General features: G+C 49.7%; 1 protein-coding gene across 3 annotated transcripts in view; it reads left to right on the top strand.

Annotated features, from left to right (window-relative positions):
* The first annotated feature begins 1,252 nt into the window (after positions 1–1,252).
* The window catches only part of ELOVL6 (ELOVL fatty acid elongase 6), an 81,761-nt gene continuing 69,203 nt past the window's right edge, over positions 1,253–13,810 (top strand). For 2 of the 3 annotated variants that reach the window (XM_067297618.1, XM_067297616.1), the window contains exon 1: positions 1,253–1,491. In XM_067297618.1, coding sequence (XP_067153719.1) covers positions 1,403–1,491 — 89 coding nt within the window. In that variant the 5' untranslated portion in view covers positions 1,253–1,402. The remainder of the gene's footprint in view (positions 1,492–13,810) is intronic. The other variant, XM_067297617.1, reaches the window with a different exon arrangement.

Genomic DNA, 13,810 nt, shown 5'->3' with positions numbered 1-13,810 from the left:
TGTTTTGCTTAAAACCCCAGTCAGATGATGATGTGAGAAACTCAGCCCTCATTAGGAAAAAAAAAGTTGTAGTTGTCAAGAAGAAAGAAAAAAAGCTGAGAACCATGACCCTGAAGAGCACAAGAGTCAGAATGCAAATAGGAACATCAAACCAGTTAGCTGTTGATACCCCACAACTTGAGGACTATAACTCTTTTTTTTTCTCAGTGTCCGGATTTGATGATATTAAACACTACTGTGTCAATGAGAACTGAAGACCACGAGAGTCAAGAGCACGCTGACCTTTGCTGGATCTGCTCATTTATGGCTAGCTTTCTCTGCACTAAAGCCTACCGCTGGAATCCTCCTGCCTTCACATTGCCGGCCCCGTGGGGGCTGGGAGTGCCAGTCATTTTAGCACAACTCGTACTGTAAAGCACATCTAGCCTGCTGCCTGAGTCGGAAGGACTCAGCTGGAGGCATCAGGATGTGACAGATGAGACTAGAAAGACAAAATTAAGGTTACCTAAACCCTGCGTGCTGTAGCTGGGAGCAGGGCTAACAAGGTGATGGTCCCCTCAGACCGGGGGTCTCCAGCCCGGCGCGTGGACCACCGTCCACCGGCCCCAAGGGTGCGATCCCCACACGTGGCCCCGGGCGCAGCAGGGCGCGGGGGCTGCCGAGCGGCAGGAGGGAGCCCGCTTTGGGAGGCAGCTCAGCTGCAGCCCCTCGCCCACCTGAGCCGCCGGGCCGGCCACCCGCCCCACGGGGACACGGGGGGGGCAGGGCACGGGGGGCAGTGGTGCAGCCACCCTTTGCACAGCCACAGTGGATGCATGTTGAATTCAGATGCAAAAAGGAGGTTGGGGTTGTTGTTTGTTTGTTTGTTTTTTTGGCATACGCGTTTGCTTTTCCAGCTACATGTCGGCTCGCGCTTCTTTATTTTTAAGCTCGCCGGTGAGGGCGTGCGGGGCGCAGCAGCAGGCGCCGCAACACGTCCGGCGCAGGGGGGCTTCAGGAAAACCCCTCTGTCGTTGGCGGGGCGGGAGGTGAGCGCTGCCGGCCGGGGCGGGAAGGGAAGGGAAGGGAAGGGAAGGGAAGGGAAGGGAAGGGAAGGGAAGGGAAGGGGTGTCCCCGGGCCGGCGAGCCGAGCCGAGCGGGGCTGAGCCGCGGCGCGCCGCGGGGACGGGCACTAAGACCGCACCGCCTCCATTTCCTCTGAGGGTGGATGCAGAAGAGGAGGAGACCTCCAGGCACGGGAGGAGAAGGCGAGGAGGGGAGAGGAGCTATGCTAAATCAGGGATACAGCTGAGGCAGAGAGGGCGAGAGGAAGGGGCTCTCCGCGGCCGGCGCGCAGGGACCAGGCGCGGCAGCTCGCACGCAGCCCGCAGGCGCAGCCATCCATCCCCCGGAGGTCGGTCCAATGAACATGTCAGTGTTGACTTTGCAAGAATACGAATTTGAAAAGCAGTTCAACGAGAATGAAGCCATCCAGTGGATGCAGGAGAACTGGTGAGTGATGGCTCGGGCGGCGCTCGCCGGCCGCCGCCTCCCCGCGCTCCGCGGCTGGATTAGGCGCAGCCGCCTGCAGGCAGCCCGGGAGCCCATCCGGGCGCGCGGGGCGGCGCGGGGCGGCGCGGGGCGGCCGCTGCGCACACGCCCGCTGCCCGCGCCGGGGGCCCTGGGGCCGCCCGCGGGGGGGACCCCGCCGCGCTCCGGCCCTCGCCGGCTCCCCCGCGCCCTTCTCGTCTCCTTGCTGCGGCCGCCGCGCTGCGCGCACGTGCCCCATCGCTGCCGCCAGCTCTTCCTCCTCCTCCTCCTCCTCCCCCCCCAGCTCCTCCGGCCACCTCTCGCCGCCTGCAGCGAAGCGAACAAAACAAGTTGTGTGTGTGTGCGCGTAAAACGGAGCCCCGCTTTCCCTAGCCCCCTCCCCCTCTCCCCCCCCCCCCCCCCCGCGCCCATTAAAACTTCATTTGCAGCCATGCGGCTATTAACTTTCCCGGCATGTGCGCGCCGCCGGGCTGGCGGGCAGGGCAAGGCAGGGCAGGGCAGGGCAGGGCAAGGCAGGGCGGCCCGCGCCGCGCCGCAGCTCCGGGGGGCCGAGCCCGGCGCTGCTGCCGCTGCCGCCGCCGCGGGGACTCCCCGGCTGGCGGCGAGACGGTGCCTCCCTCCCGCCCATACACACACACACACACACACACACACACACACCCCTTGCCCGGCCCCCCGGCAGCACCCCTTCTCTCTCCGCTCTGCCCTCCTGCGGGGCCCAGCCCCACTTGCTGGGTCCCTGGGGCTGCCCCCAGCTCGAGGCTCTCTGGCCACCGGGCGCCTTGGGGCTGGGAGCCCGCTCTCCCAGCGCACCTGTCCACCCGCATCCCTCTCTCTCCCCTCACGATCCTCGTCCCAGCTTTGGCCTCCTGCAGCGGCCTCGCTGCTCTTGCCTCGCTCCCTGCTGCGCCGCCACACTCGTCCCCTCGTGCCATGCCCGCTCTTGCCCCGTCTGCTGCTCCTGCGCTTGCACTCCCTAACTTGTGCCCATGACTCTTCCTCTCTTGGTGGCCCCTCTCAGGGCCTGGGTTTTGTCCCTCAGCAGTGCCGTCTGCCCTCCCCAGGCCCCCTTGTGCTCCCTTGTGAGGACCTTCCCTGTCATCCTGGTTGTGCTGATGGCAGGACAGGACTGACTGTGGGCTGAAGCTTTGGTGCATGAGTTCACAAGGCTCAACAATCCCTTCCTGGTCTCCACCAGGGACTTGCTAGGCTCCTCCAGTGGCTCTTCTGCATGTTTTGAGGGCAATATAATTAAAATGGCCATGTAAGTGTTTGTACGTCTCCATTCTCCTGAAGACAAGGGTACCCAGGGTGACTCTCGTTTCAGGAGCAGTGAGACCACGTAGATATTCTTGGGCTGGGACTGTTGGATGCTTCCTATTTTGTTCATGTTCCAGAAGAAAATTGGCATCAGAATAAGACAAACCAGTAAAAGAGGATGGAGAGGGTGGTATCCGGGAGTATATATTAACCAAATAACCCATGAGAGATGTGGTTTGGAGTAATGAGTTAAGAACGTGACTAGGAACCAGGACTCCTGTGTCCTCTCCTCAGCTCTCCTGCGCTTCATGACATGACCTTGAGGAGAATTACATAACCTTTTTTAGGGCTCAGTTTCCCCAGCAGGGAAAGACTATGGGGGCAGTAATGCTGAAATACCTCATCAGGTGCTTTGATGACTTGGGTAATGTATGTTGAGTGCCCTGAAGATGTCACATACTGTATAAATGCTAAGTAGTAGTATTAAAATCTCCCTCCCTGTCTCATTTGCTGCAGAGGTTAGCCAGCTGGGACTCCAGTAACATGAGGCTCCCACTTTCTAGGTTCAAAGGAGGGGAGCAACATTTTTGTGCTTTTGCTGTACAGCTGAAGAGTCTTGATGATCTGTGTGCACACGCTTTTCAGTCTAGCTGCCTCTGCTTTAAGGGAATGGATGAATGAATACATTCGATTCACATGAAGATAGAGGAGAAGAGCAGTCTGCTTGTGGCCCAAGAACCTTTTCTGAAGTGAAAGGGAGTTGTGCCCACTGTGTACTCTGTCATAGCAGGCTTTTCTTGAAAATGCTGGTGAAGATTCATCTGAGTTTCAAGTTAAATTGTGCCTGGGGGTAGCAGCGTGGCTTGGCCTGATTACGGCACAGGGAGTGAAATGGCCACTGCTGTTCAGCGAAGGCTTGTCCCTCCTTTTCCCCCGCCACCCTGGACCCGCTCCAAGCGCCTTCGGCCCCTGGTGCAATGCCTGTCCTGCACACTTGATACACCGCCAAATGCTGGCGCTCAAGCTGCACGCCCCCACGCTAGGGTTTGTAAAGTGGGTGGTGAGCTGGAACAAGGTGCTGCACTCCCATATCTGCCTCTGAAAATCTTGCCTTTGGGCCGGCACCGATGGAGCCCCCCGACAGTGAAGAGGAGCGGTGGCGGTGGATGAGGTCCTCCTTGCTCCACTCCAGATGTTCCCACTTCGCTTTGTGAAGGCCCCTATCCTGCAGTGTGTATCACACAGGGACCTCATCAGAGCCTGGGCCTAAACGAGCAATGTTGTAAGAGCCTGCTGCCTTGACATGAAGGAAAAATGAATAGTCTATCCCCTGATACGTAGAAGCCAAGGGGGTTTGTGCTTCCCTAAATGCTTGGCTCCATGTGCATATACTCCCTTGTGCTGTATCCCCCAGACTGCCTGGTTCCCTTGCATGAAGGAAAGAATGACAGACTGAGGTTATGGCTGCAAAGGCGGACGGGGCAGCCTGCTGGTGTCTGAGATTCAGGAGCTGCCTGTCTTCCCTGAACAAGTGACGCAGGGTTTTGAGGAGGCTAAAGAATGTCCGTTCATGGTCCTGAAGCTCCTTACACTTTATGTTGTGGGGAGGGCTGTTAATATTTAAGGACAGTGCCATCAGATAACTGGCTTTTAGAACAGCAGATACTGAATCTCTCTGATCTTACCTCGCTCAGATTGTGGGAGTTTTGATTTCAATGAGATCAGGACTAAGTCAAATATTTATTAAAATGACTGCTTAAAATGATTCATTAGCTCAAACTCCCCCCAGCACCTCCTCCCAAACTTTTGCAAAGAGAGAAGAGGGATGTAGTAAATAATCTGCAGATGATTTGCTTGGGTTTTTTTGTTTTGTTTTAATTAAATTGCTGCATGAGAATTACAGCCCTAACCTTTATTTCTTGTGAGCAAGCAAGTTGTTACTATTTTGCAGAAAATTCACTGTTTAGTCAGATACGCAGCAAAAAGGAGTCTAGAGCTGAGATCCCAATTTACAGCCGCAGCCTGGTGAGGTAGCAGAGAGCGGTCAGCGATTAGAAAAGCAAAAGCGATAGCAGTTCATTGAGTGAGCGGCGCCCGCCTGGGTGCTTCTCGGCATTGCTGCAGAGCGCCAGCTCCGTGTGTCTCGGCACCAAGTGACAGTGGTTCCTGTTATAATTGCCTGGCCAATAATAATTATCTTCAGATGTCTGCTGACGAGGGGCTCGCCAATGGGGAGGCAGGAGGCCTGTGCTGACTGCGCCGAGATTATCTGGGCGAGATGACGTCACGCGAGGGCTTGCCTAAAATCACACACAAACTTTCCCTCCGCCGCGCCGCCAAATGCTGCAGCGCCCTGCTAATCCTTTCTGTCCACGCCGGGTCCTCTGTTGCAGGCTGCTTCCTTCGGGCAGGTTTATTTCTCTGCTGTCCGAAAGGAGGTGGGCTTTTTCCTCTCCTTTTCTTCATTTAATGCCAGTGTCTACACTAGTTTAACCCTCGCAAGCCAACAGGCTTGCAGCAGTTCTCTTGGGTAATAGCAAGAGCAGAATCAGCCACCTAAATTAGAAACTAAAATAGAATTGATTATTCTGCAAAGATGCTTTGCAATGTATTGCAGAGGATGCCCATTTTTTGCCAATGAACTTTCTGTAAAGAACGAAGCACTGTGTAAGTCATCTAGGCTTTTCTTTAAAGGGCGCTGGTAGTTCAAATGTGACTTCAAAATTAACTTTACAAACCCCAGATTAGTATAAATGTTTGTGTATTTTAAAAGCATTCTAATACAGTAAGTTATTTTTAACCTTTTATTACCTGAAACTTTTATGTGGTAAGAAACAGAAAGTGCAGCTGACTGAGAGAAATTTATTCTCTGATGTTGTAATTTTCTTCCAGTCAAAACTGAAAAAAAGTTTAGGAGAGCAGAGAGTCAACTAATTGGGACTTTAAAACGTGCTTGCCTTTTAATAATTCACATAAGCACTATTGTTCTTGACAGGTTTGTTTCCTAGATGTGGAGCGAGCTTCTCTCACTGACTTAAGCTACTCTCATCTCATGTAAAAGATGAGAAGAACGAGAGTCAGTGCCTGTATCTCTACAGGCATACATGTATGGAAACCAAAAATGCATGTAAATTACTTCTTTCTTCCCACCCCCCAAGCTCTTGCTGAACGCCAGTGAAGGATGGGGAGGGGGCACTGCAGCCCCCCTGTCCTTTCCCTGTCCTGCATCAGGGACTCGAAGAGCAGATGTCTGGGAGTTGCTCTTTACCACAGAGAGACTTTTTACTTGAGCAGCTTCAGTGAGGCCAAGAACCTGGCTCAAGATTTTTAAATTTAGCCTACCTTTACACTGATTCCAGTACCCACAGTGGCTTTTTGCTGCTCATTTGTGTGAACTGGCCAGAAAGCCGGCTGACCCATCTTCCTAAGGCTTCTCTGTGCCTAATGAAAGGTCAAGAGCAGCTTTGGCGCAGCAGAAATAATACCAGCTCTTTTGCCTTTTCTCCATCCCACAGGCCCTTCTGAGCAAAAGGCCATTTGCTGGAGTGTCACAGAGTTTTGGCCCCTTGAAAATACAAGTATGGAGCCTATGCGGAAGAGCAGTACATGCCATTTCAGAGTTAAGGTGACCAGATGTTTTCTATCTGTGTGTATGCTTAAAAAAAAAAAAAAGGGAAAAAAGGCACAAAAATGGCATCCTAAAGATAAGTACGTCAGTGTCTTCTGCATTCAGTCTGCCACTGAAATGTAGGCATTGGCCTTTTGCTCACCCCATCCCCAGAGTTTGAACGCATCTCTCATCATGTTGCTTCATTAATTTTTAAGCCTCTGAGAGTGAAGAGCTCTCTTATTTTGTCTGTGAGGTACCATGTGCTTGTGGGAATAATAAACTTGTAGGAAGGGCCAGCAGGAAGTAATTTAGGAGCCGGCCATCATTTGCAAAAGTGAATATGGACATTTAGGAGCAGTTTCTTTAGACATGGGATGTAGGATCATGAATCATCTTGGCACTTTTGAAAATGCAACTCGGTGTCCTCAACTAAGCATCTGTTGTGAAAGCAGAGAGGCAGCAAAGTGTTTCTGCAGGCACAGGCTGAATAGCAAGTGGCAGCACAAATCCCTGGAGCCACTGTGCTTTTTCTGGATGGGCAAAGGAGCACTGGGAGGAAGCTGATCCCTGGGACCTGGAGGGTCCGTTCCCCTTGGGCTGGGAAGCGGAGTCCCCTGCCACCTCCTTCCTCCTCCAGACTCCCCTTACTGATGTGGCAGGGCAAGCCGGAAATCCTGAATTGCAGTGAACTGTGGTCACTTCCCCATAGAAGAGACGGTTGCGCCTTTGTGGCTCTTTCTGTTAACTGATGGATGCGTGCTCACATGCAGAGACTGATGGGCAGACCTTTGGCTGCAGCTAGCGAAATCCACACGGAGCAGGCAGGAGGAGACGCCCCATGCGCTGGTCTGCCTTTCCGGTCTGCATCATGATGCAGCCTCATGATGATGTGGTGTTAGTGCAGGGCGGTAAGGGGCAGAAAGACTTTCTGTTGCGTAGTAACATCTGCGCTTGGTCTTTTCTGGTGAAAGTGCAAACTGGCATGAACCTTCCTTCTGCACCCCAGGTAAATACAGTTTGCGCTGAGTGCTTGTTTACCAAGCACGATTATAAAGGTCATTCTTCCGTGTTAAGAAGAAAGCAGTTTATATGATTACACCTGAGCTGTTGTTAGTAGTTTTGTCGTTATATTATGCATGCTTCCTTGACTATCCCTAGATACTGCAACAGCATTCCATTCACGATTTTCAATTTTTAATCATACCTTGATGATGTGTCACTGTTATTCAGGTTGGTGCATTTTTTCCTCCTGTTAGCTTTTATGAGAGAGAGAGAGAGGGGGAGAGAGAATGAGAATGAGTGCCTGTGCATGTTAATTAACCCTTGGCAGCCCAGAAGTCTTTAAAAATGTCTTCTGTAAAAGCGGTGAATAAAATTTACATGGGGGGACATGGGACAGCTCCTGTACTCCTCTCCTCCCTCAAGCTGGCACAGTGCGGGTGTACTGTGATCTCAAGAGAAGCACCGTAGGCAGACTGCAATAATTCGTTAAATCATGGTGTTCTAATGAACTCCATGCTGGTAGACGCTGACTTTTAATGGGGCTCCAGGTCAGCAGGAGATCTCTCAGTGTAACTCATTGCATGATTAGGAGTCTCAGTTACTCTCTTTGCTACAATACCTAACATAACTGGCCTTCTCCCTCACTGAAGTGTTGAAAACACAGCAAGTATTCATGTCCAGTGCATCTGTTGCTCCTTAAAAAAGTAAAGCCTGCTCAAATTCTGGTTGTCCTCAGCAGAGAAAGATCTGGCCAGTTATTTAGCTCCTGAATTTGTGCTGCATTTGAAATCAGTTTTCTTCTCTATAGCTATCTATAGTGGTACAAGGGAATATAAGGATGGTTGTACTTCTTCCTTCTTTTATGCTGTTACCCAGTCTCTGCCCCTTAATCGAGACTCTACCCCAAGCCCCTTTCAGCAGACTTTGATCTGCTGTCTCTTAGAGATAAAAGTGGGAAAAAAATAATGGAAACACTGTACTCCTTCTGTTTTCATGACTGTGTTACTACTGGCAGGCTAATTCGCCTTGTGAGTTAGGGGTCCAGGGAGATGCGACAGCCTAATGGCAAACACAGAGACCTCCCTGCATAAGACCTTGTCAACCTGCAGGAGGGTAGCAGAGCTGGGGTCTCTCATTTTGCTTTAAGGGTAAATTTTGTTAGTGTTTATGGAGCTTTCCATAGCTTTGAGGATAGTTTTGTAGTACAAGGTCCTTTGGGACTACACAGGCAAGAAAACATAAGGCATTTTTTTGAAAGCCTAATCAAGAGAGAGTGTAGATCCTTTTTTTTTTTAAATGGAAATGGGTAGAGGTTAGAATATATTATTTTTAAACATAAATCAGTGCTGGCTAAAATGTAAAATAAACTTTTTACTATACCAACAGGTGAACTATTGTGTAACCACATTGCCCATACACTGCTACCTTCTTCCAATACTTTTTCTTCTTGCTAACTTTTTTGTCAGCCCATTTGAGTCTTGTCCTAGGTTTGGGTGTAAAGGTTTTGAATTTATTCTGTAGCCGTACAGTGCCTAGCATAACAGCACCCTGTCCCTTACTGAAGCCTCCCAGAAGTGCTGTTATGCTGCTCACGCAGCTCTGGTTCCTGTCGCGGCGTGCCGTCCCCTGCGGCTAGGTTTGCTGGGGGTGCCGGCAAAGCTCACGGGGTGCTGGTCAAAGGACACTCAGGTTGGGGATATCCAAGCCAGCGGCAGAATGGGAAACAGTACAGCTGCACGTGCACCCAAGCTAAATCAAGAAAGAAATTATATCACTTCGTGTGCAGGGTTGACCGATGAGGTTATTACTGCTTTCAGACCCAAAGTAGCAATGCCACCCGGTACTGCTGCCTTTTACTGTGTGCTGATGGTACTGCAAATCTTGGATTGCAAGTCAAGCCTTGTTGAACTCTTGTGAGGGCAATGTCTTATAGCCCAGGAGCAACGTGGAAGGACTCCAAAAGCAATATGACCTCTGTCTGGCCAGAGAAGTGGCCCAGATCCTGCAAAGCAGGCGTGCCACGAACTGATGAAATGATGGACAGATCTTGCATCTGCCAAGCAATCCTTGACCTTTTGTGGGGAGGGTTCGAATTCAGTCTGGGGAGAGAGGATGGGCTGACAGGAGTGAATATTTTACCTCAGGCCCGTGCTCCTAGTGCTTTGCGGAGTACGTGTAGTGGTTTGGGCTCTGTATGGTGTGCAGGGGAACAGGGATTAATGTGTCTCTGGCGACCTGGGGAGCCCCACTTCAAACTGATCGCAGCCATAGCTGCCCTGTTTGCGTTAGACATCAGTCACTCCGGACCAGTATCTCAGAAAGTGCCCAAGACCCATGACTTCAATGGAAATTAGGGGCCCTCGGCATCTCTGAAAATTGCTCTTTGTGCCTCAATTCCTTAGCCGTAAAAGAGGAAAAAATTCCTTTCTGGGGATATTCAAAGTTTTTATTTCACCATTTCACAAAGGTGAAAAGTTGAATCCTGAGATGATAAAACCCACATAAGTAATTATATTAAAAGAATGCAGAAAACAAAATGGTTTTACATTAATACTATGCAGCTTTACACTTTTATTAGCACTGAAGAATACTTTATTCTTGGCAGGAATGTGGGGCAAATTTTGCTTGTCTTCTTGATTGTGGTAACTGAGGAGTAAGAAGAGCTACTCTAATATCAGAGGGAAGGCAGTTTATTGTTGATATCATGGGATTAAACTACAGAAGTCCAGACCATTCTTAATTGCAAATTTATTTGGCCTTCAAATAGTCCAATAAGACTTCAGGCTATTCAACATCTTCTGATGATAACTTTTAAATAGGAATTCTAAAATTTGTTGCTAATTAACTTCAGCATATGAAGCCTGCAAATTGAGTGAAAACTGTATTGGACATAATCCATGATCATGAGCTCCTTAAATTGAATGCATTGATTATGCTATCTGTTACCCTAGGACATAAAGCTTATGCTTGGTCAAGAACATTATTAAGGACAAATATCTGCCGTGTATGTCTTGAGCCTTCAACAGTAAAAATAAACCGAAAAAGAACAATCCCAGGGATTGCCAATTAACATTTTAAGAGGAAGAAACAAAGGGCCAAGTTCATCTCAGTAAAGAGATCAGAATGATGCTATTGAGGAGTCTGATCCTCTGGCTAATAGTGTGTGTGTGTGGGGGGGGGGGTGGTTCGTTCTTTTAATTTGTGACCCTTAAGAGGTACTTAAGATGACAGTAAAATCCCCTAAGTATAAACAATAGCAGGATGCCAAAGCTGTTGCACTGTCCCATTCAGATAGTGGTTTATTTAACAACTCTTTACAAAGTCTGGCTTCTCCCTCATGTATGTTTCCTTTTAGCTTTAATTGGGAATTTTCCCTGTAGGTCTCCTATTTCCTCCTACATCCTCTCAGTGCAGGACTCCTGTAACCATTAATGGGAATTTGTGGTTTTAAACGTACAGCATATTCAGACGGCTGAAAACTTTGGGTTTTTTTGTTTTTTGTTTTTTTCCTTTTTGTTCTCTAAGTAGAGGCTGGCTATCCAACTCCTTTTCCAGATTTTTGCAGGTCACATTGGAGAAAGGCGTTTGTTTTTTTAGCTGAAAATTCTGACTTTTAGCTGAAAACACCTTAGATTTAAATTTCTTAGTTACAATTTCTTAAGCAAACTTGGCTTGATGGCTAATGCAGAGAACTCCCAGCTGTTTTGTATGCTGCGGTGATGTCTAGATTCGCTCGTCTCTGTTTGCTACCTCCTTGTCCCCAAAGACTTTTGCTCCATCGACACGACAGCTCCAGGGCTGCCCGGCACTGCTGACCGCGCAGACCTCGCCGGCCGGGTGCTTTCCCACGACCCCGGTGCTCTCCGCTTGCCCGGCAATGCCCCCACCGAGTGCTCGGCGCCACCAACTGCCCTGGGAGTGGGAGCCTTTCCCCCAAAGTGGGGAACGGGCCCTTTCTGGTGAGCAAAAGGTTTGAGGAGCTACACAGAGGGGCAGCGTTGGCAGGTGCCTCAAGCATGCGTGTCGGGCCCCTGCCGCGCAGCAGCTGAGGCTGGAAGGCAGCCCCGGGGCGCGCGGCGCCTCTCGGCTCACGCGTGAGTGGTGCAAAGCCCATAAAGCATACCGGTGATTCACTGCGTCTCCTACGTAGACACTGAGGTTGCAAAGACATGTTAAGTGGGACTGCTAATTAGAGTGCACAACATTGATTTTGGACCCCTGATGAAGCAGGTTATTTAAGAGGTATAAATAGATAGAAAGGTATAAGTGCTTAGAGGTGCATAATGTTTTATTTTCATTATTTTGGGAGAGCATTGCCCTGTTACATTTCTTCTGTAAAATACTGCTACTGACCGCTGTCTGAGATAAGATACTGACCTGGATCAACCTCTGATCTGACTTCATCACTCCTATGTGCTTAAATATCACATGCCTGATGAAGAAAATACTATTTTTGGTACCAGTCACACCAGGACTTTCTGGGAGCGACATTCCTTTTGCAATGGTTCTGTGTACACAGCCCAACGGTTTATTTTGCTAAATCATTATTTGCTGTTTTAGAACTCTGTAAACACTGTGAGGTGAAATTGGTTATTTTTAAATCCTACTTGGGTTGGCAGTTATGCTGAAATAATTAACTTATGCTGAAAATTCTCAGCTATCCCATATATTGCAGCATTCCCTGGCATCTGATGCTAGGCCAGATTCCTTCTATGCAGGGCACTGCCCAAATATGTGATGAAAAAATCTGTCCTATGAGGCCCCCAACAGCTTCTGGATTGAGTTTAAGACTAGGAGTACCTCAGGTAGACAAAGCTCAGTCTTGGTTTTGAAAAGGTTGGGGTGAACTGTTGTGTGGACTGTAAGAAGCAGATCTGTGCACCTTCCTTGCCACTGCCCCTGACACGGTGGGGAGCTTTGCACCTCCCCCAAAAGAAGGTGGACAGCTCCAGATGGCCTAACACTTTGGGGAAAATAGTGTTATAGGACTGAAGAAAAACGTTCTATTAGTCTGTCCTGATTCACTAACCTCTAATATCATATCAGAAATGTGTATCTTCATTTTTAACAGTTTTCCAAATGCTTTCAGGCATCTCCAAGGGCTCCGCTCTTGTATCAGTGCTTACATCACGGACAAATTCAAGCTTTTAATTTCAAAGATAGGGGCAACACAAGGGGTTCCTGTGTGAACACTTACAGCTGGACTATCACAAGACCGTTGCACCCAGGGTGCTTACGGGTGTTAGGAAAAGAAGGAAATTGGCTTCCCGAGATTTGAAACATTTTGAAATCTGGCCTGAAGCGTTCAGGAGAGGCTGTCCTTGTATAACGACATCCCTGTACAAAATGATGGTTGCAGCGTGTGCCTTTCCTCGACTCCTCCAGGAGCGTTTCGATCCTGCCCGAGAGGTTCACAGCATCCCTGCTGCAGCATTTGGGCACCACGCGCACAGGGGCGAAGGCCTGGGTTACACTGCTGCTCGCTCCTGCAGTGCTCTGAGCATCTGCAGGCACCGGCGATGGGATTCGTCTGACCGCGCAGAGACGCCTGCTCTCTAAAGGGTCTGAATCACCTCACCCTAAAATAGGGGTGAGAGGAGTTGCATCCTAAAACCATTCCCTTCGCTGACGACAGAGAGAGCCCAGGTGACTGCTCCAGGCACAGGTGCCTCAAGTGAGGGGAGGTGAAGGCCAGCACGTGCCCCGGGGTACCTGGCTGCCGGGGCCAGCCGCAGCATGTAGGTCGGCTTCCCAGGGGGCTGCCAGGTGCTGAGAAAATCCATTTGTAGAGCAAATCAAAAAAAGTGAGCTGCAGGGGAAAGGCAGGGCCCCATTAGATGCATAGACGTTTCCTTGTTTGTTTGCGATAGGCTTCTGTGTGGTTTGGATGCTTATGTTACTGTTTCAAAGGAGAAAGATTAAAACCAGGATTTGGACCATAGTGATTTCCAACCATCCTTCTCCATATTTTCTTCTTTCTCTATATATCCACATATAACCAGCTGGAGCCTGTTTCAGTGCTGGGCTCATGCCACTGGGCAGCTCTGGCCGCTCTTACGCTGTCCCCAGATGAACGTGAAAAGCGTTGCATCGGGATAGTCCCTCTGCCACCTTTAGAAGGAGTTGTTTGGTCCCTTCATTTCAGGAATAGGGCAATAACAAAATCATGGGCAAACACAAGTAGTGTCACACACAGAGGGCCTTCAGCAACACACGTGGCAAAGTGAAGTGCCTGCATGAGTGTCTTCTGACTAGGGATTAAGATGTGCTGCACAGGACCCACCCTCATTTTTTGCCAGAAGAGATTAGAAAATAAAAATACATAATGAGGTGCTGATAATGAGATTCTCCCCCCCCCATACTGTCCATAATTTGGGAATCTACAATTTTACTTTTTTAAGCTTATAT

Source organism: Apteryx mantelli, chromosome 5, assembly GCF_036417845.1.
Source record: "Apteryx mantelli isolate bAptMan1 chromosome 5, bAptMan1.hap1, whole genome shotgun sequence".
Taxonomy (NCBI): Eukaryota; Metazoa; Chordata; class Aves; order Apterygiformes; family Apterygidae; genus Apteryx; species Apteryx mantelli.
This window is presented reverse-complemented; position numbering and strand designations above follow the sequence as displayed.